Source organism: Durio zibethinus, chromosome 26 (assembly GCF_047325235.1).
Source record: "Durio zibethinus cultivar Kanyao isolate XHJ-2024 chromosome 26, ASM4732523v1, whole genome shotgun sequence".
NCBI classification, from domain to species: domain Eukaryota; kingdom Viridiplantae; phylum Streptophyta; class Magnoliopsida; order Malvales; family Malvaceae; genus Durio; species Durio zibethinus.
This window is the reverse complement of record NC_143187.1, coordinates 7,475,731-7,499,659: the sequence shown is the minus strand read 5'-3', so window position 1 is coordinate 7,499,659 and position 23,929 is coordinate 7,475,731. Positions and strand designations below refer to the sequence as shown.

The following is a 23,929-nucleotide window of genomic DNA, read 5'->3' as shown; positions in this document are numbered from 1 at the left end:
AATGAATTAGTGTGTACCCCACTCATTGGGGATTACATTTTTTTTTTTTTTAAATATATATTATTTAATTTTTTAATAAAAATTATGATTATATAATTCACTTGATCATTTAGTTCTGATTATTTTTAATAAAATGTCATATTTTTAATTTTATAAATCAATGGTAAAGATATTTTAGTAATTGAATGTGATTGATTTTTTATTATGTTAAAATTTAATACATAATTTACTAGAAGCATTACAGTAATTTTGAAACACCATATTATATGTCAACTTCCTATGAAGCACTCAAAAAGATATTTATGTAATTATGGTATAAGGGGTATTATAATAATTTTAATTAATTATGGTGGAAGGGCATTTTTGTAAGTATAATATGAAGGTATTATAATAATTTTGGACAATTACGATAGGAGGGGTATTATTATAATTATAATAGAAGAGTATTATAATAATTTGATCAATTATAGTAGAAAAGGCATTTATATAATTTAATAAGATGGTATTATAATAATTTTGACTAATTAAAAAAAGAATAATGTTTTCATAACTGTAGTGGAAAGGCATTATAATAAATTTAAATATGTGTCAACATCATATTAAATAAAAAGTAATGTCTATGAAAATTATTTTAATATATGTTATTTAACATTTAATATATAATTTAATAGGGGTATTATAATAAATTTCAAACAAAATTTCACATGTCAAATATTTATGAAGTAATGGTAAGTGTATTTTAAAAATTTAATATGTAATTAATTTTAAATTATGTTAAAATTTTATATGTAATTTAACAAGGGTATCAAATAAAATACCACATGTCAAATTTTTATAAAGTAATTACAAGAATATATTAATAATTTAGTATGTGATTAATTTTATATTATGTTAAAATTTAATATATAATTTAATAGAGGTATATAGTAATTTTGACAAAAATGTCACATGTCAACTTCCTATGAAGTATTCATAAAAGTATTTTCGTAATTATAATACAAGAGATATTATAATAATTTTTTGTTAATTATGATAAAGATATTTTCATAATTTTGGCATGAGGGATATTTTAATAATTTTAGCTAATTATAATAGGGGTATTTATGTAATTATTTTAAGAAGGTATTATAATAATTTTAGCCAATTTTAAAAAGAAAAGTATTTTCGTAATTATAGTAGAAAAACATTATAATAAATTTAGTGGTGTGTCAAAATCATATCAAATAAACAAAAGGTTACTATAGTAATTATCAAAGGGGTTATTTTAATATATATTATTGATTTTGAAACAAAATACCACGTATCGACTTCCTATTAAATATTTGTAAGGGTATTTCTATAATTATAATAGAAAGGGCATTATAATAATTTTGATCAATTATGAGATAAAGATATTTCATAATTATGGTAGGATGACATTATAATAATTTTGATCAATTTATAAAAGAAATGATATTTTCATAAATATGGTATGAGATATTATAGAAAATAATTATAACAGAAATAATATTTTTATAATTATGGTATGTGATTATAATAATTAATTTGGTCACATGTCAATTTCTTAGCAAACAATGAAAAAGGTATTTTAATAATTTCTTAAGAGTATTTTCATACATATGGTATGAGAGTATTATAGTAAATAATTATAAGATAAGATGTATTTTCATAATTATGGTATAAAGATAAAATAATCAAATTGGCAACATGCAAATTTCATATCAAATAATAAAAAAAAGGGTATTTTAATAATTTTTGAGAAGGTATTATAGTAAATAATTATAAAATAAGAGTATTTTCGTAATTATGATATAAATGTATAATAGTCTGTTTGGTCATATATCAATTTTTTATCAAACAATAAGAAGGGTATTTTAGTAATCTTAAGAGAATATATTATAATAAATAATTATAAGAGAATTAATATTTTTATAATTATAATATGAAAACATAATAATTAATTTGATCACATGTTAATTTTTTATTAAATAATGAAAAAAATATTTTGATAATTTCTCATAATATGTTTTTCATATAATGTACAGATATTTCACATGGAAGAGTACATGCATCTTTTTGTATGATGGTGTTCTTCTGTCATATGACCCAGCGGCTTATATGTGACCTGTGGCTCATGCCTCCTATTGGTTCAAGGTGGATGATGTAAACTCTGATTTGATGTGGGTTTTTAATCTTACTATTGAGACGCTCAATTGATTCTATAAAATGTTAAACTTTTAGTTTTAGTAATTAATTTTATTCTTACACAAAAATCAAAATGTAAAGAAAATAAAAAAGAGAAATTTGCATTCAACATTAATCTTGATCAAATTTAGATCTTAAAAAAGGTGAATGAACCATTTAGGATAAATTTTAAAATTGTTAAATTTAATTTTAGATAGCCTTAAATTTTAACATAAAAAATTATTTATTTATTTTAAGTATTTAATGTTATTTTATAAAATCAAGTAAGTGTTTTTTTTTTTTTTGTCACCACATAAGCATTTGATTGAATTGCATGTTTAAATGTATATGACAGCTAAAAAAGAAAAGTTCAAATTCAAATATTTCTTTTTTAAAAGATAGTTATATACAAATAAAAATATATACATATGCGCACATAATTACTTTTTTTTTACTTCAATTTTTTAATTTTAAAAAAATTATTGGATATAATATCAGTGAAATTTTTTAATTTCACAAATATGATTAACATGATGACATATGTCTCATTTTTTTTATTAATTTTTATTTATTTTTAAATATATCATAAGAGACAAGTGTCCTCTATTATTTTTATTTGTAAAGTTAAAAATTTACACTGAAAATGTTTTTTTATTTTTTTAACTTAATATAAAAAACCATCTTATTTATTTATTTTTCAAAAATGACATTACATAATAGTTATATTTGCACATGTATATATATTTGTGTGTGTACGTGTGTGTTTCTTATGTGCATATAGTATTATCTTTTTCAAAACTATTTCTTTATATATATATATATATATATATATATATATATATATATATATAGAGAGAGAGAGAGAGAGGGGATGGATCAATTTACACAATGTTAATTTTTTTTTAGTTATACATTTTTTAAAAATTTTTAATTTTAATAAATCCAATGGACAATAAATAAGTAAAAATAAGAAAAAAATAGATTAATATCATCCCTTTAATATATTAAAATAAATTATTAAAAACTATAACATTTTTTTATGTAAGTTGATTCATTCCCCATATATAAATTATTTTTTTTTTTCAATTTGTACTTGTCACTCTCATCATTTGAATATATCAAAATCAAATGTTAAAAAAATATATAAAATTTTTTTGGTTTTAAACTATATAAATTAATTCTTCACAAATATATATTAGTGCAATAAACCAATCTTAACATAAAGGATAAAAAAGGGAATTCGCAAATCTGCACCTCAACCGTAAGTTATTCTATTTTCCCATTGTTTTAAGCATGTGTGAGACTTCTTGTCTTGGATGGAAATGTTACCGTGCACTTAGGCGGGAAACAGGTAAAGAGAATTTCTTAAGTACGGCCATTTGATCTTTTTTTTTTCTTGCAAAATAACCTGATAGATTATTCAATCTCTTAATTTAAGATAAGATATGTTGTATTTGATAATTTAAGATAAATGATTGTAGGTCGTATATTCAAGATGATTTCAATAAATAATCACTTACATGATTTAAACTCGAAATCTCTTCATTAAAAAAGATAAATTTAATCGATTAAACTAATCACTTATAAATATTTTTTTAATTTTTATAGTTTATTAAGAAAAGTGATATTGAATCTCTCGTTCAAAAAGGATATTGAAAGGTTGCAATAACAAGAGATTTATTACCGTACTGCCAAATTCAACTATTTTGATACATAAAAAGTATATCAAAGGGAAATAGCATTTACAACTTAGGTATATATAGCAACCGTTAGTTAAAGTAGACTCTAAAGTCTAAAATAGGAAATAAACGATCCTAACTCTGCTGATGGAATCTAAAAACTCGATTAATGGGAAATGAGATAATTTGACATAAGTTATTTCATTTTTGTGAATTGTGATCCAAATCTTGAGGCCAAATCTGCAACTGAACTCATCAGAGATGTTAGGACATATCACTGTCAAAGCAGTGGAGAGATACCCTTTTTAGATGGCAATAGCCAACACAGACCATGATTGGGGGGGGGGGGGGGAGGGGAAGGCATAGAAAGTGCAATGCAGGGTCTCTGTCAGCTGAGCTCTGGTGACCACTGAATGGAGCGCCCTAATTATTTCCTTAAAATATAGAGATAGATAGGGAGCTCCTTTCTTCCCTACAAATAAATTGAAAAAGAAAAAAAAAACCAACGTTCAATTAATTAAGGAATCTTCTTAAATAGACCATTTGGTTCCTCCCACCCCACAACCAAAAAAAAAAGAAAAAAAATGCAATGAATGCTACCCTTTAATTTCAGAAAAGAAATAATGTGCTTGGTGTGCTTAGAAAGTGACTGAATTTTTCTAGTTTAGATTGAACGGTTACGCAAAAAATAGAAAAAAATTATGAGTATCATGTAAATACTCTGTCATTATCCCTTTTTGATTTGAAACGTTGAAAAGATTTGCAAAAGGGTATTCGAGTAATCAAAGATTTGGATTTTTATTTTACCATGTTTTAATTGTATGATAAGAAATATAATTTTACTCCATTAACGGTAGGTAAAATCAACACAAGGTCAAAAAAAAAATACATGCACTACTTTAAAAATTATACTTGGATTTTGCAAAGTTCAGATATAGTCTTTTAATTAATTAGTTAATTAATTAATCCAACAAAACAGTGAGAAGGCAGACAGAAGAGACCCACCCCACTCCCACAAACACATACTAGTATTTTTTTTAATATAATGATGTTTGGTTTTCCATTTCTTGGAAAAGCAAATCAATAAAAATTGGAAAGAAAGGAAAAAGAAAAGGAAATTTCATTCTCATTTCTTCCCTAGATAGAATAAATTGCCAAGCAGATACACAAGGCCTGATGGCTCTTCTCTATAGTTAGTAACGCCTCTGCCTTTTTCTCTTTCTATGACATTCATGCATTAGCAAAATCGTCACCTGTTTTCGTATTTAAATACCATCAATCCCCTCCTACAATCTCTTCATTCCCAGTGTTCTCTCCTCTTTCTCCTCTGCTTTGCCTCTGCTTTCCTTACTCTTTTCACATCTATTTGTCTGTGCACAAACAACCATGGTTGTCCTGTCACAACCTGCAGCATTAGACCATTGCTCTTTGATCAAAACATGCAAGCCTACCAGTGTTTTCACAGGAATTCCAGTGATAGACCTGAGAGACCCTGAAGCTAAGACCCTCATAGTTAAGGCCTGTGAGGAGTATGGCTTCTTCAAGCTGATCAATCATGGTGTTCCAATGGAATTCATGACCAGATTGGAAGCTGAAGCTCTTAGGTTCTTTAATCTCCCCCAGTCTGAGAAAGACAAAGCTGGTCCTCCTGACCCTTTTGGCTATGGCAGCAAGAGAATTGGACAGAATGGTGATGTGGGATGGATTGAATATCTCCTTCTCAATACCAATCCTCAAGTCACCTCCCTCAAAACTCTTATCGTTTTCAGGGAAAACCCTGAAATTTTCCGGTAATACTTTTTTTTTTTAACAAATAACTGTTTGTTTAACTCTTAATTTACGTTCCTTTTTTGTTTCGAGATTTTAAAAACAAAGAAATTTAAGTTGTTTTATAACAGGTTAAGGATTGAATAATATTGTCTTCAATAAAATTGTTAGACTAATTTTGGCATTTTGATGAAGCAGCTCTGCTGTGAATGACTATATCCTGGCAGTGAAGAGAATGGCATTCGAAGTACTGGAACTGATGGCTGATGGTCTGAAAATTAAGCCAAGGAATGTGTTGAGTAGTATGTTAAGAGATGAGAAGAGTGACTCATGTTTCAGGCTAAACCACTATCCACCTTGCCAAGAGCTACAGGCATTGAGTGGTAGAAATTTGATTGGGTTTGGGGAGCATACAGACCCGCAGATAATTTCTGTCCTAAGATCCAACAACACATCAGGCCTGCAAATCTCTCTGAGAGATGGGACTTGGGTTTCAGTTCCCCCTGATCAGACCTCCTTTTTTATCAATGTTGGTGATGCCTTGCAGGTATATAACGTCAACAGTCTTTTAAATGTCTTTTTCTTTCAATGAGGAAAGAGAATTGTCAAACTGGATCGGCCTCTGGATGAAGTTTACTTCTCTTTTCTTTTTTCTTTTTTCTTTTTTTTTTATAGTTGCCCATTGTCTGTCACTTTTTTAATGAGTTCTCTCCGGAGAAGTTTCTTCAAAAACTCTCTTTTTCTTTCTCTTTCTCTCTTTTTGCCATGTTGAAAAGAATTCCCTGAATTTAGCCTCATGTGTGGTGCCACTGCCACCTCTTGTCTCCCGGGGCCTTCCTCAAATTCTAATGTTAACACTTGTCCCCATTTACCTCTCCTATGGCTAAAATCTTGGGGTTTTTTTTGTTTCTCCTTTTTCTTTCTTGTGTTAGTTCTTTGTAGCAAAATTTCCGATTTGGATGTGGATTAATTTTGTTTTGTTGAGGCAGGTAATGACTAATGGGAGGCTAAGAAGTGTGAGGCATAGGGTGATGGCCGACTCGCTGAAATCAAGAGTTTCAATGATCTATTTTGGAGGGCCACCTTTGAATGAAAAGATAGCGCCTTTACCTTCACTAGTGGAAAAAAGAGAAGAGAGCTTGTACAAGGAGTTCACATGGTGGGAATACAAGACGTCTGCTTACAAGTCAAGGTTGGCTGATTATAGGCTTGGGCTGTTCGAGAAAACTGCTAGTGCAGGCCAATGATGTTGTCAAAATTCCCCATTTTAGCTAGAACTTAGAGTTTTGCTATTGATAAAAGAAAAAGATTATATACACTCATATAATATATTTATTTTACACACTCACATAATATATAAATTTTCAAATTTCTAATATAATTTTATAAAAATTTTAGTACTTTTACCTAAATCTTTAAAATAAAACCATCCGAGTGTGTGAAATTAATATATAAAATGAGTATACGTAGCACTATATCTTAAAAACATGGTGCCAAAATGTTGACTCTGGTTGTCATGGATGGAAAGCACATAGGTTGTTCTTTTACTTTCCTCTATTCATACTCGTTTAAATAGAACCCCCTCTACCATCAATGCAAGTTTATCATCATGTCATCATGTGTACTAATTAGAAGCTATGTGAAAGTCCATATGTGACCCTTAATGTTATATTCATGTTACAATTTGGGTTTCCTTGATTTTAGAGCAAAGTTTTCTTTTTCTTTTTTTCTTTTTTTCTGGGATATAAACCATCTAATTTAATGCTATTAGATTATCTACTTCGAGTTATGATCTCCTTGTTTTCGACAATAAATATAGGATTTTAGTCTTGCTTCAAAATATACATTTATTATAATTAGATTCAAGCGTGGGATTATTTTTATTTTTTAAATTATACTTTAAATATGAAAGAAGTAAAATTTTTTGTCAATTTTAATAGATGATAATATATAAATAAATAAATAAAAGTGTATTTCTTTAAAAATAAACAATACAAATATTTTAAAATACAAATATAAATTAAAAAGCATATACAAATATATATCTTTTTTTGACCTCGACCTCGACGGAACATTTCCCATTTCATCACTATGATTATTTTTTCATATTGTTTTTTGAGAGAGTTTAGAATGAGAGATGAGAAAAAACAAAGTTGAAAATTTGAGAATTGCGTATAAAGAAAAAATGATAAATGTAAAAAAAAAAAAAAAAAGGCATTTGATAAGATGAAAAGAAATTTAAAAAAAATTAAAAAATGAAAGAAAAAAGTGCTTTAGACACCTATCAGGATCCCATCATCAAATTAAAAAATAAAAAGATTAAAAATTTTAAAAGAAACAAATTAAAAATAATAAAAAAGTACAAAATTAATATATATATATATATGAAAAGGGAAGAAAGAAAGAAATAAAAAAAAAAAAAATTTAAAAAACAAAGGGAAAGTTGTACCAAACATCTAACACTATCACGTCATTTTGTTAAAAATAAAATAAAGTATTTTTTTAAAATCCTAAAAAGAAATAAAAAAATTTTTTTTTTAAAGTTGAGTTTCAAATTTTAGAATATTAATTACATGAATGATAATTATCGTAACGATTTTGTATCAGCCCGATAAATTTGAAAACGAAATAAAAAAATAACAAAAAATGGAGTCATCATCAATATTTTTATTTAAATGCGATTGATTATCTATTAAAATATATAATTTTAATAAAATCTTAAAATTAATTAAAATTTATTAAAAAGATAATTTTAAAGTCTGCGTAATAGTCTGGATTCAAGAGTCGATTAGACGTAGAGAAAGATTAGTACCTCCACAACGTTCGTTTAAAATGGTACCAATTAACTACGTGTTATCTTTTAATTTTGATAAAAAACAGTTTCATTTTCGACATTTGAAAAATAATTTTCTTGATTTTTTTCATTTATTGAAAATTGATTTTATTAATTATATTAAAAATTTTATTATTCAAATTTTATTCGAGAAAAATAAATTAGAACCATTTTATTAAAATAATTTTTAAAATGTTCAAATACCTTGGTAACATTAAAAAAACTATTTCTCACATAGAGATTTTTTAGGCATCGCTTCTTAGAATACTTTAAAATCTCATCCTCAGATGCTCAAATTTACTTTTCGTAAAAAATTTATGCCGTGCATGCGATGTAAATGATAATACGTTAACGCACACATTTTATTTTTATTATTTAGAAATTTTATTAATTTTTATTAATTTTTATTATTATCTTTATTTAAAAAGTTTTCTTTTTCCTCATTTTTTATTACTTATTCTTAATTTATTAATTAATTATTATTTACTATTTTATAACAAAAGAAAATTTTTATTTTATTGAAAATTTTTTATAAATACTCTAATACACTGGTAGTATTTAAAAAAAAATTCTCATTTAAAAATTTCATAGGTATCACTATTCGGAGTATCTTTGAATCTCATCATCGAATAAAATTTTTTTTTTCGTACATTTTTTAAAATTATTTATTATTATTAAGTTTATTTTTAAAAATAACATAATTATAAAAATTTTAATAATATTATCAAAAAACAAAATTTTATTAGAGCAATTTTAAATATTTTAACATGCATAAATATTAATAATAAAATTTAAAGTAATAAAAATAATATTAAAAAAATAAAAAATATTTTTTTTTACCTAAATCGGACTGATCAACGATCTGGTCAACGTCAGTCCGACAGTCTGGTCGCATTCAGTGGTTTGGGGTCGGTTCGACTCGGGTTCAACGGTTCAGGGTCGGTCCAAATCGGGTTCAGCTGTTTGGGACCAGTTCAGTTGGACTGGTCAGAAACTAAATGTGAAGTGGGTCGTCGAGTCGGGTGTACGGACCCCAGGTTGGGTCAAGGGTTGACGAGCGGATCTTTCTACTCAAATCGACGTCATTTTGACCCTTTAATAAAATAGCGTCGTTTTGGTCATTTTGACCTTTTAATGAAATAACGTCGTTTTAGCTTTCAGCTTTTTATAAAAAATTTTAAAAAAATTTCTCTCATTTTCTCTTCTCCCTCTCTCTCTTTACACTCTCAGACCCTCTCTCTCTAGACCAATTGATCGATCATCGTCCTTCGCTCCGATCATCGTTCACCGACCGTTGATCGCCAGTCGCCGTTTAAACGATGATCGAAAAATCTTTAAAAATCTTAAAAAATTCTCCTTGATTCCCTAAACACAGATCTGGGCCTAATTTTACCTGAATCTCACTGAAACGCCCTAGATCGAACCTCAAAAGTTCAGTCAAACCTTTTTTTTTCTCTTTTTTTTGAACAACTAAGCTGATTTTTTTTTTCAGGAAAGCTTTTGACGCTAGGTTCCCCGTTCTAGGGGACTATAGTTTTTTATTTGAAATTTTTTTTGTAAAAAGATTTTTTTTTATTCTAGAAACTTTTTTTTTGTTTTTTTTCAAGATCCCCCCTCCATCCCTTGGTCTGGCATGAAGCTTTATTTATAGAGCTCCGACCATACCCCATGCCTGGCTTGGCAAAGGGTTTGGCAAAATGGGGTGCCGTGTACAGTACCCCAAGCATTAACCCCCTACTGCCCTATTATCATTCTATATTGTTTAATATTGGCCCTGTGCTTAAGTAGGTGGCACAGGGCCTAGCGTGGGTGGGCGGTGCCAGTGGTGCCGTGCACGGCACCAGGCACCAGCCCCTCCTCTTTTTTTGTTTTTTCCTTCATTGGTAGTCTTTTGCTTGTTTTTTTTTTTCATTTTTTTGTGTATTTTGTTTAATTAAAAAATTAAATTAATAAAATAAAAGATAAATCGGCTTTGGGCTTAAAAATAAAATTAGACCTTGGGCCCAATCAAAATCGGGTCTTGGGTTCAGTTGAAATGAAATTGGGCTTTGGGCTTGAGAGCCTGATACATTTGACGAATTTTAAATCAAGATCTAATTCATAAGCCTGGACAAATTTGGTGTTCAAAGTTGCCATTTTTTGCGCATTGCTGAGAATTAAAAATAGTGCAAAGACAAAGACAATAAATTTATCCTGAGTTAAAAATTTTTTTTTTAATTGATACAAACTAATCATAAAGCTTTTCTCATCAAATCGAAATGCTCCTCTTACTCGAGGCTCGATAACTTTTGAAAATTTAAAATCTAAAAAAGGCTCATCTCAGCAGATGCTCAACAATTTTAAAATCTCATTTTGAAAAAAGCTTATCTTAGCAGATGCTCAACAACTTTAAAAAAATTCTCATCTTGAAAAAAGTTTCTCTTAGTAGAGGCTTAACAACTTTAAAAAAATTATTGAAAAAAGCTCCTTTCAACAGAGGTTCAATAACTTTAAAGAAATTCTCACCTTGCAAAAGGCTCATTTCAGTAAAGGCTCAACAACTTTAAATAAATTCATCAAAAAAATAACTTCGAATATCACTATCGAAGGATAAATAATCTCGGATATCACTACCGAGAAGATGTAAATGATTTTGGATATCACCACCGAAAGAAACTCGAATATCACCATTGAAAAAATGTAATTCAAACCTTAATACTCGGATATCACCACCGAAAGAATGCAATTCAAACATCGACACTCGGATATCATCATCGAGAAGATGCAATTTAAATTTTAATACTCAGATATCACCATTGAGAAGATGTAATTCAAATCTTAATACTCGGATATCACTATCGAAAAAATACAGTTCAAACCTTAATACTCAGATATCACCACCAAAAAAATACAATTCAAACCTTAACACTCGGATATCACCACCAAGTGATTTTGAAAATGTCTTGGATTTCATCACCAAGAAAATGTAAGTGCAAATTTAAACTTTAAACTCGGATATCATCATCGAAAAGATGTACATGACTTCATATATTGCCACCAAAAGAAACTCGAATATTACCATCGAGAAAATACAATTCAAACCTTGATACCCAGATATCACCACCGAGAGCTTACAAATGCAAATTCAAACTTTAAACTCGAATATCACCATCGAAAAAATACAATTCAAACCTTGATACTCGGATATCACCACTGAGAGAATACAAATGCAAATTCAAACTTTAAACTTGAATATCATCATCGATTGATTTTGAAAATGTCTTGGATATCACCACAAAAAAAATGTAAGTACAAATTTAAACTTTAAACTCGGATATCACCATCGATTTTTTTTGAAAATGTCTTGGATATCATTATCAAAAAAATATAATTCATACTTTAATACTCGAATATCACCACCAAGAACTTTAAAAATAATTTATCATAATATTTTTCTTGACTGATATCGATTTCATTGGGTTAACAACTTTTTTGCCAACTAGATTGAGCTTAAAGCTCTCATCTTGTGCCATCTCAACTTGATCTTTTGAGTATGTTTTTGCCTTTTTTTTTCCTGTTTTCTTCATTAATGCTTTCAAAATTGGTGAGCACCATTATGATGCAAATGTTTTTTCTTAAAATGATGATGCAAATACAAATATCTTTTCCTAAAATGATGCATATGAAATACAAATGTCTTTTCTTAAAATGATGCACATGAAATGCAACTATCTTTTCAAAAAATACCAATACACATATGTTTTATCAATGAAGGACAAGTTAATGATGTAAATGCAATGTCAAAAGCTTCAAGTGTTCAAAAAAAAATTGTTTTAAAAAAAAAAGGTCAAGATATGTTACTGCCCAAAATCTTTTTTTCTTCACAGTTCTCTTTCATTCAATCGTGAATCTTCCATCTCAATTCCAAATCCTTTCTTTGTCACTCATTTTCATCAATTTTGCTTTCTTTCTTCACAATTTGAATTTCTCAACTTTTCTTTCCATTTTCATCTTTAAATCGAACATGTATATGACCAATTCAAACTTAATGAAAGGGAATCGAAGAAAATAAGCCATCGAACCATGGTAAAAACTTAACTAATTAAACATACTTTTGTGTTCCCATATTACCTCTTATTTTACTCAAAGTTTTTTTTTTTCAAAATTTTATTTTCTTTTCCTAGAAAAATTTTATGATAAAATTTTTAAAAAATAAAAAAATTTACCTTAGTCAACCCTTATGAAACAATGTGACTCTCAAGTCTCAAAATATGGTGATCATTATTATACACATGGCAATTCTATCTTTTCAAATGGCTTGGATGATTAATTGTCAAACTAAGGTCTGCATGGGAAAAGTGAATTTTTATCAAGGCTCAACAATAAATTCTTTTGAGAGGTTTTGTAGTGGTTGAATCAGATTTGACACCCTTTTTAGTATCACAATGTAGTATTTTAATAAATGTCAAGACCAACTGTGATTAATTCAAGATCATATTGGGCAAGGTTAAGATTTTCTATGATAACCCTTACATACATCTCAATCATTGGTTACGATGAGTTATCATGTTGCAATCCCATTCTTGCTCTAAATTGCCCATTTTCGAGTTTTCATCCTAGAGCTTCATTCTTTGATTTTTTTCTTTTTTTTTATTTTTTATTTTTATTTTTTACGATTTCATCATGCTCTTATGAAAAATAAAATGGACAAAAGAGAAGTTGTTCATGAAAGATTCTACAAGAAACAAACTAATCAGTTCAAGCATCCATGTTTGATCAGACCAAGGACCATTTTACATCTTGTGCAAGACTTTCTTTTGGGCATTCATCCCTTTTATTTCTTCAGTCGTAAAATCCAATCATCATTTTTTTTTTACTTTTTTTTTTGCTTTCACTTTTGCTCTTTCTTGCATATTTCAACATTTGCTGGAATATGTTCAAAACTTCTAAACTCAATTTGTTTGACATTTGCCCCTACAACTTAAGGCATTCTTTCTTTGTTGAACCATGACTTGATTAAATAAATCTTTCTTTATATCTTTTCCAAATGTAGAAAGTGATCCTTGATCAAAGTTCATTTAGGAAGAATTCATTAGGCTCAAAGGGGTAGCAAATGGATAATTTCTTATTTATGAAAGGATAAAAAAATATGGCCATTTGTCATCTTAAATTTGATCACTTGTACTGAAGAGTAATTCTTTAAAAAATTAAAATTTTATTTTTATCACCTCTCTTTTTTATTTTTTTGGATCGTTTGAATATCTAGAGCGCACGATGTAACCATCAATATATTTTCATTTTTTTCTTCTTGTTTTCATAGCTCATACCACAACCAATCTTTGTTCCATCTTGATAAGTCAACAAGGTAAAAAGATTTATGTGACAATGAAAATCATGTTGAAAGGGTTTATTTGGGTCCCAATCATGAAATTACCTAGTGCCCTAAACTAGGTAATCTTATGGCAATTAAAAATCATGCTCTTCTGTCAGTATGCCCTTTAGATAAAAAAAAATGGTGTGTTTGGGTATTCATGGCTATCTAGATGAGTTTTTGTTTGAAGCACAGTCTTGACACCTATCAAATCATAAATATCTAGATAAAAGAGCATCATATTTGCCTGATTTTCAATGAATTTAAAAGTTTTTTTTTTCAGATTGATCATTTCAGTGTTTGTTATTCTGAGAGAGGCATCACAAAGTTTAAACTTGTATCCTTTGAAGCATTAAGGTTTCTTTTTCAAGTGATTTTGGGACATGAAAAGGATATGGGAATATTTTATTTGGGTAGATTCATAATAATGACCACCAAATTTTTTTGATACTTTTTATTATAAAAAAAAAAAAATTTTTAAAAACTTGAGACAAAAAGAAAAAAAATAAAGCTTTTAGCATTCAGATTCAATTTTTATACAAGTCATAAAGTTCATACACATGTCTAATACAAAAGTGAAAAAGAAAACAAAAGGGGCACACTTTTTATTTTAAATCAATCCACCTATTTGCAATACCAAATGAAGCATCCATCATTTTTTGAGAAAAGTCATAGAATCATTCTTCAATTCCCCATCTGTCCATCGTATCAAAATTATTCATATAAATGCTTTAACACCCTTGGTTAACCTCTTTTTCAATATATTAAGGTAAAGAGTTTTCAACAACATAATGATCACTGTTGGTTTTCAATTCTATTTTTTCAGCTTTAATGAGATCTCTAATCTTGTATTTCAATGCATGACAGTTTTTTGTTGAGTGACCCTGATTTTCATTATGATAATCACATTTTGTATTATGATCGTACCATTTTGGGTAAGAGGGTTAGAGGGGTTCTAAATGCACAGGTTCCAAAAGTTGATTCTGGATAAGTTGGGATAATAATTCTGTGTAAGATATGGGAATATGGTCAAAAAAATTTTTTTTATATTTTTTGGGGCTCTTAGACTACTACATTGATTGGATCTTTGTTCTGATCAGGTAAGTGCAATGAAATGGTTGTATGAATAGCTGGGTGTCTGTAAAGATGGTTGAAAATGAGGTGTACAAGCTGGTTATTATAACGACTGATACGATTGATAAGGATAAGGGATGGATGTGACATTGTTTATGAGAGGGTAATGGGTTTGATACATTAGTGTAGAGTGTGGAGTGAAACCTCTAAACTGTTACTCCACATAGTTCACTGCTTGGGCTTCATTCTCTTTCTTTTTGGGGGCTTCAACTTTTTTTGCTTCATTTGTCTCTCCTGTGTCGAGCTTGCCATTTTTTATGACATTTTTAATAATTTCATCGAATATCATCATATCTGTAAAGTTTTTAGTGGCATTGTCTATCAATTTCTCATAATACGATATTTTTAAGGTATTCATAAATAAGACAGTTATCTCCTTCTCAGTGAGAGGAGATTAAACTTGTACAGCTATATCTTTTCATTTCTATGCATACTCTTTAAAACTTTCGGTTGCCTTCTTTTTTATGTTCTGTAAAGATAAAAGATTTGAAGTTAAATCCATGATATGCTAGTATTGTGTAAGGAATACCTTTGAGAGCTCTTGCCAAGAACGAATACGAGTTCTGTCTAGTTGAACATACCATCTGACTGTAGATCCCGTAAGACTATCTTAAAATACATATATCAATAATTTTTCATCACGAATATTTGCCGTCATCTTGCGACAATATATGGTGACATGAGTCATTAGGCATTTTGTGCAATCATATTTTTTAAACTCAGAGACCTTGAATTTGGGTGGAATGACCACATTTAAAACCAAACAAAGCTCAGTTGCATTCATGGAGCCATAAAAATCCATTCTCTTTATGGCCCTAAGTCTTTCTTCTAATAATTTTATCTTTTGTTGAGCATTGATTTCTTTTAAATTTTCAAATGTCTCTATCTCTAGCTTTTCTCTCTCTTTGGAATCATTCGAGTCTAAAATCAAGATTGGCTTAGATGATTTTTCTACCATGACAGGATTAGTAAAATTTTGGAATTATCTTGGAACAGGTGTGGACGTTGTCCTTAGATAAGGATTAACATATCCTCGGGTGGTTGGAATTTGAATTATGACTTCTTGAGAAGGTTAAGTTGGCTGTGGTTCAAACCCTTGAAGGTATGTAGGATCCACCATGTTTGACAATTGTTTTTAGAGGCTAGGATTTCCTTCCACTACTTTTTCTTTATCCAAATTCTTGAGCATGTCCATTATCCTATTAAGATCTCTTTTAATCCTTCTTGAGCCTTCTCAATCATTTTAAATCGATTGACTTATTCTTGTTCCATGATTCTTGTTTGAGCTCTGGTATTGTATGAATGGCAAGTAGGTTGAGTCAAAATTTTTTGATGGGCGAGCTATTCCTAAACCTTCATCACAAAAAAATTTTTAAAAAAAAAAATTAAAATGCCATATGTTGAAATTTTTATTTTTTATTTTTAAAAAAAAAAAAAATGGTGCACATGATGCATGAATGCAAGTGGGAGATATTTGCTTTTGGATAAATTTCAACACTAAAAATTCTTTATGAGATTTGAATAAGTCTATAGTTCTATAGGATCCATGAAGATTTTTTGAGAGAAAGATATCTTAAAGCAAATACATTCATGCAGAATTGTATGATATGATTAATGTAAAAAGAAAAATAAAACAAAATTAAGTTAGTGTGAGGAGGTGGTTGGAGATAAAAAAAAATTGATATTTTTTTTGTTTTATTTTGTTTTTGTATTACACACAACTTTTATTCCTATACATTTTGGACTTAGGTATTTTTTACAAGAGGGTGGGCAAGGCTCTACCTAAGGTTAGCTTCCTACGACTTATTACATGCTTGGTTTGAGCTGACATGCATTTAAAGGTTCTCAAATTGTTTCTTACTATTATCCACGTTGGACTAGTAAGGCATTTCGATCATCACCCATTATAGGCTACGAACGAAAATGATTCAATTTGAGTGTAAGTAATTTGAGTGTAAGTATTTCACTTGCTTACGGAGGTTATCACCTCACGATGGCATAGGTACTTTACTTTCTCTTACAAAAAACGAAGCCCGGATATAGAGTTCATGCATGAAATGCATCAAGTCATCGTGTGTGTGTATATGTTTCCTAATTTATCAAAAGTAATATATACAAAAAAAATAAAGCATAAGAGGTATAGTAAAAGAAACATGTGTGAAATTTTCTTTTTGTTTTTCATTTTTTTTGCTTGCTTTTTTTTAAAGTGAAAAATAAAAATATAATAAACTGATTAGGATTATCAAAATTTAAGGATAACACGTAGTAAATTTTGGCCTGACTCTGGAAAACAAATTGATTCTTCAGCGGAGTCGTCAAGCTGTCGTAACGATTTTGTGTCCGCTCAACGAATTTAGAAACGAAATAAAAAAAATAATAAAAAATAGAGTCGCCACTAATCTTTTTTGGCTAGGTGCGATCGACCATATATTAAAACATATCCTTTTAATGAAATATTAAAATTTATTAAAAGGATAATTTTAAGGTCTGCGTAACAGTCTGGGTTAGGAAGTTGGTTACGCGTGGGAAGGGATTAGCACCCCCACAGTGCCCGTTTAAAACGATACCAATTAACTACGAGTTATCCTTTGATTTTGATAAAAAACAATCTCATTTTCAGTGTTTGAAAAATAATTTTTTTAATTTTTTAACTTATTGAAAATTGGTTTTATTAATTATATTAAAAAGTTTATTATTCAAATTTTATTCGAGACAAATAAATTAGAATCATTTTATTGAAATAATTCTTAAAATGTTCTAATATATTGGTAACATTAAAAGAACTCTTTCTCACATAGAGATTTCTTAGGCATCGTTTCTTGGAATATCTTAGAATTTAGATTTTGGAAGCTCAAATTTATTTTTCGTAAAAAATTTATGTAGTCCGTGCGATGCAAATGATAATATGTTAACACACACATTTTATTTTTATTATTTAGAAATTTTATTAATTTTATTAATATTTATTATTATCTTTATTTAAAAAGTTTTCTTTTTCCTCATTTTTTATTACTTATTCTTAATTTATTAATTAATTATTATTTACTATTTTATAAAAAAAAAAAATTATTGTATTAAAATTTTTTTATAAATACTCCAATACACTGCTAATATTTAAAAAAATCTTCTCACCTAAAGATTTTCATAGGTATCACTACTCAGAGTATATTTGAATCTTATCATCGGATAAAATTTTCTTTTCATATATATTTTTTTATTATGTATTATTATTAAGTTTATTTTTTAAAATAACATAATTATAAAAATTTTAACAATATTATAAAATAAAAAAATTTATTATAGCAATTTTAAACATTTTAACATGCATAAATATTAATAATAAAATTTAAAGTAACAAAAATAATATTAAAAAATTTTTATCGAAACCGGATCAATCAACGGTTCGGTTAATCTGGTCCGACAGTCTGATCGCGTTCAGCGGTTCAGAGTCGGTCCAGATCGGGTTCAGTGATTCTAGGTTGATTTAGTTGGACCGATCATAAGCTAAATGTGAAGCGGGTCGTTAGGTCGGGTGCGCAAACCTCGAGTCGGGTCAAGGGCTGACGCGTAAATCTTTCGGGTCAAAACGACGTCTTTTTGACCTTTTAATGAAACAGCGTCATTTTGGCTTTCAGCTTTCTATAAAAGTAAAAAAAAAATTCTCTCATTTTCTCTTATCCTTCTCTCTCTACACTCTTAGACCCTCTCTCTCTAAACCGATTAGTCGATCATCGTCCGTTGCTCTGAATATCATTCACCGTCGTCAATCATCGACCTCCATTTAAACGATGACCGAAAAATCTTAAAAAATCCCAAAAAATTTTCCTTGACTCCTTAAACACAGATCTGGGCCTAGTTTTACCTAAATCTCACTGAAACGCCCTAGATCGAACCTCAAAGGTTCGGTCAAACTTTTTTTTTCTCTTTTTTTTTGCAGAAAAGCTTTTGGAGCTGAGTTCCCCGTTCTAGAGGACTGCGTTTTTTTATTTGAATGATTTTTTTTTATTCTATAAATTTTTTTTTAATTTTTTTTTGTAGAATCTCCGCCTCCCTCCCTTAGTTTGGCATAGAGCTCTATTTGTAGAGCTCCGACTATGCCCCATGCTTGGCTTGGCAAAAGGGTTTGGTAGAAGGGGGTGCTATGTACAATACCCCAAGCATCAACCCCCCTCTCTGCCCTATTATCATTATATATTGTCTAATCTTGGCCCTGTGTCTAAGCAAGTGGCACAAGGCCCAGCGTGGGTAGGCGGTGCTAGTGATGCTGTGCACAGCACCAGGCACCAGCCCCCCTTTCTTTTGTTTTTTCCTTCATTTGTAGTCATTTGCTTGTTTTTTTCTTTTTTCATTTTTTTGTTTAATTAAAAAAATTAAATTAATAAAATAAAAGATAAACCGACTTTGGACTTAAAAACAAAATTAGACCTTAGGCCCAATCAAAATCGGGTCCTAGGTTCAGTTGAAATGAAATTGGACTTTGGGCTTAGGAGCTTGATACATCTGACGAATTTTAAATCAAGATCTAATTCATAAGTCCGGACAAATTTGGTGTCCACAATGATTTATTTTTTTAATATAAATTATAACTTAATTATATATAAATGTAATTTTTTTATTAAATTAAGATATCAAATAATAATTTTATTAATATAATACATATATATAAATATAACTAATAAAATATATATTTTTATATATATCGAGAAGGGTCAGAATATTTTGAGTTGACACAAATTGTTCAAAGAGGCAAAACTTAATCTAAATTTTATTTAAAAAAAAAAAACATTGATTAAACTTATCGAATATAAATTATTTTGTCATCATTGCATCCATTGATTTTTTGTTTACAAAATTTGTTTAATAAAAAATTTTAAAAATAAAAAATTGACAAAAAATCAAATATGATGCCATGTAAATTTATTAAATTAAGATATTAATAATAACCTTTTTAATAAAATACATATATAAATATATTAAATTAGTAATAAATATATATATTTTTTATATATACTAGGACTCAAACGTGATACCCAAAACTTTACTCTTATCCAAATTCAATTTAAAAAAAAAATCAATATCAATTGAATTGAAATGAATCAAAACCCATCAAATATGAATTATTTTATCATATCTATCTTAATTGATTTTTTTAGTATTTAAAAAAAATAAAAAAAAGGGAGGTGTCACATGAAAACGTAAAATGGGGTAAAACACCTTAAATAGACCTGACCTAATTTAAAAAAATCCCAACCTCAAAAATTTTTTTAAAGCTAAGTATGCCGTTAGGGAATGCATGGCAATTTTATTAATATTAAAACTGGTTCTTTCTTTTTGAAAAATCATTTAAAGTATATATATTAATTCATCTATCCCATTTTCTTTGTGAATTTTTCTTTGGATGTCCCAAAATTATGTCATATTTCTTTTTTTGAACATTTAAAATTTTTATTTTTTTATATTTCAAAATTATATTTTATGATTTTTTAAATTTTTTAATATTAAAAATCATGAAACTTTAATATTATAAAAAATTTTAATTTTAATATTATATATATTAAAGTCGAAGTTTTTTCTTAAATTTCGTGAAAATCAATACATGAAAAATATTTTGAGATGAAGATAGTAGTTATCCATAGAGAGTAAAAAAGTTTGATGGTTTTGAAGAGAGACATCGTCCCCACTTCCCTCATCCACGAAGAGAAGATTATGATTTAATTGCAGAAAGCTAAAAGTCACTCTCCAGAAGAAAAGTCTGTATTGACCATCCAAGCATGCCCTTCACAATCACAATCCCTCCGTTATCCTCTCTTTTTCCTTTTTCTCTTAGGTATAATTAAGGGTGTAAACAAATAAAATTTTCGATGAATTGTTCGTGAACATATTCAATTATTGTTTATTTATATTCGTTTATTAAATTTAAAAAATAATATTAAAGAATATTTTTATGTCCATTTATTAAACGAACCGAACATGAACAGAGATCCGTTCAATTCATTTATATTCGTGAACAAGCTTGTTTAAAATTTATTTAAAACTCGTTTGTTTATTACTTGTTTGTTATTCATTTATTGTTCGTTTATAATAATATTAACAAAATTATATTTTTATCCCTTATCCTAATCCTATTTTAAGGTTTATTTATATTTATTTGGGTTCATTTAGGGTTTGTTTGTTTAAATTTATTTAGTCATGATTTGTTTATTGTCCATGAATATATTCGTTTATATATATTTATGAACATATTTACTTAATATTCATGAATAAATTCATTTAACTTAATTGAATTGAACATAAACTTAATACAAATATCCTATCATTTAAACAAAATAAGCTCAAATGAACAGAGCAATTTTCATACTGAACATGAACCGAGCTTGAACATTTCTTAAAATTAATGAACAAACCATAAACATATATTCATTCGTTCATATTTGATTCATTTACAACCTTACATATCATTTTATCACCTCTTATTTTCTTTAGCTAGGGGGATTGATATATATATATATATTAATTATAATTATGATTTGGGCACTCACTCGACAGTCATCATTGGGTTTTGTTCTTATCCATTACTTTTTGGTTCATTACTTTTTAATATATTTGTCACTATAATTTACAAGTATCAGTTCCTTCATAATAATGTGCAAATTATACTTATGAATAATGATAAAGATTAAAAAAAAAGAATAGTGATAAAATTGTATTAAGAAATAATTAATAAAAATGATGCAAAGAAAGTCAAACCCATACTTGTCTGTTAAAAATAGAAAAAAAAAAAAAAAAAAAAAGAACATTGTGAAAATGGCCTCCTCCTTATATATACTAGTATTTGAGGCCCGATTTTGCCCTATTTTTTGCATTTTTTTGTTTATGTTGTATTGGGTAATTGTAATGTTAAATAAATAATGTTAATTATTAAACAAAAAAATTATATAATTTTTAGTTGGTTGATGCTTTAAATGTAAGAAGTAGTTAATTTATAGAGAAAGATATCTGTTTAGGTTATATAAGTGCATAAAAGTTCCTATAAAATGGATTAGTTAATCTATACATCATAACCCATATAAACTACTATTATTTCATTTGCATAAAACTTTTTACACTGAAAATAAAATTAAAAATTATGATTCTAATTTAATAAATATACTGCTATTTCAATAAAAAGAGTTACACAAATTATCTCTACTGCAAATACTAAAGGCTTTTGGACATTTAGACATATCATCATTCAAGAAACAACTAAATACAACATTTTCTCCATAGGAGAAAAGGGAAGAATTTTGAGGGTTATAAACAACCACATTCTCTTGAGCAAACCTATAATGAATATGAACCTTGGAAAAAATGCTAGGGAAAAATATATGAAAAACATTCGTAAATGCTTACACAACATATACATGTCTTCCCCAACCACTTGACAGTCACGATCTACTGATGAAAGGAGAGCTTGGCAAACCGTTTCAAACAATTCCTCTGATTCCTGGATAAGAAGAAAACAATGAGTCAATAAAGCATGAATTTTATTCCTGGCATGAATATTTTATAGCTAATAACCACAATACTTGCAAAATGGGGGACATTAAACTGTATGTACAATAATTTTGAATTTTTTACTTATATCTCTTTTTCTTTTCATGTTCAAAATACATATTGATTAACTCAAAATTAAAGTACATCTTTATAAGCATAACAACTCATAGAAGAATATCTTTATAATTTAAAGTGTACAAACTAGAAACTAGGAAAACATTATCATTAACAAAATAATTTTAATTAAAATGAAATAATGATCCTATATAACCTCAGGTAACTTGTTGGCTATAATAAAAAAGAAAATGTCCTATCATCTTTGGACAATCATAGTTGAAAATTAAACTACAATTTTATTGGTTATATTGTAAAAACCTAAAACCTACAATTTATTATTATCAAAACAAAGAAACTTTACTAACATCCATAATCCTAAAACGACGTTTTTCCTTTTCATTTTTTTGTGTCGATGTTTATAGAAAATAAAGGCTTTTGCTTTAAAACATCAGTACGAAGAAAACAAATGATAAATTATCTTATATGGGAATGGCAAAGGTAAAAAAAAAAAAAAAAGCAAACGATAGTTTCTTAGTACAAAATGGCTAAAAATTTGAAAGATCTCTCTTACTCAAAGTTAATATAATCATTCCTTCTTTCAACATCATTGTATAATAAAGGTACTATTGCAAGAAACTATTAATTCTCCTACGTTCTGATCAAGCAATCTCAAAATGGGTCACCGCTTTCTTGGTAAATTATTTATTAGATCAAGTTATCTCACAATGGATTGATAATTTATTACCAAATTATCTAACTAAAACACTATATAAAAAAAACACATTTTTCATTTCACAAATATCATAAAACAACAAATACAAAATGCTAATGTTTCCAACAGCAATGAAAAAATTATTTAAAACCTCCAACAGAACTCTATACCAAACCTCTTTCTCTCATAAGAGAATGTTACATCCACAACAACATGTTTCCATATTCAACTCATCTATTCTAGTCATAAGCATTAATTTTATAGTTATAATTTTATGAAAAAACAGCCGTGTTCAACCCAAAGTATATCCAGATTACATGCATACATCCATAAGTAACTTAATGCAACATGGCATATTTCATTAAGAGCAATCAACAAAGAAAAAAAAATATTGTCCTCAAGCAGAAGAATGTCTTATAAATCTATATAAGAGAAATTACAATTTAAACAAGAGCTTTCAATTCTCTTTTCTAATTTCAGATTCTTGCAATTCTATAATTGACATATAAATCTTGTAAATCCATGAAATACTAATTTATTACTCATAATTATTTCAATCTATATCTGTACACTAATTCTATGAATATAACACTTTTCCTAAACCATTTTCAACTTCTTAAACATGATTCTTTAATTATAAACAACTATTTTTCATTAATCATACACATAAATCACATTAT

The 23,929-nt window shown here is 27.9% G+C and overlaps 1 protein-coding gene across 1 annotated transcript; it reads left to right on the top strand.

The window, feature by feature from the left end:
* The first annotated feature begins 5,002 nt into the window (after nucleotides 1-5,002).
* On the top strand, nucleotides 5,003-7,030 carry LOC111274857 (gibberellin 2-beta-dioxygenase-like). Its single transcript, XM_022859810.2, has 3 exons — nucleotides 5,003-5,653; nucleotides 5,829-6,177; nucleotides 6,620-7,030. Exons 1-3 carry the CDS (start codon nucleotides 5,250-5,252, stop codon nucleotides 6,875-6,877), a joined length of 1,011 nt encoding a protein of 336 aa, XP_022715545.1. The 5' UTR covers nucleotides 5,003-5,249; the 3' UTR covers nucleotides 6,878-7,030.
* The last annotated feature ends 16,899 nt before the right edge of the window (nucleotides 7,031-23,929 follow it).

What these genes read in the sequence shown, in the direction of transcription:
- LOC111274857 (XM_022859810.2), top strand. Translation starts at nt 5,250, where the DNA reads ATGGTTGTCCTGTCACAACCTGCAGCATTAGACCATTGCTCTTTGATC. An exon ending in GAAAACCCTGAAATTTTCCG is followed by an intron (nt 5,654 to 5,828) that starts GTAATACTTTTT and finishes TTGATGAAGCAG; the next exon opens with CTCTGCTGTGAATGACTATA. An exon ending in ATGTTGGTGATGCCTTGCAG is followed by an intron (nt 6,178 to 6,619) that starts GTATATAACGTC and finishes TTGTTGAGGCAG; the next exon opens with GTAATGACTAATGGGAGGCT.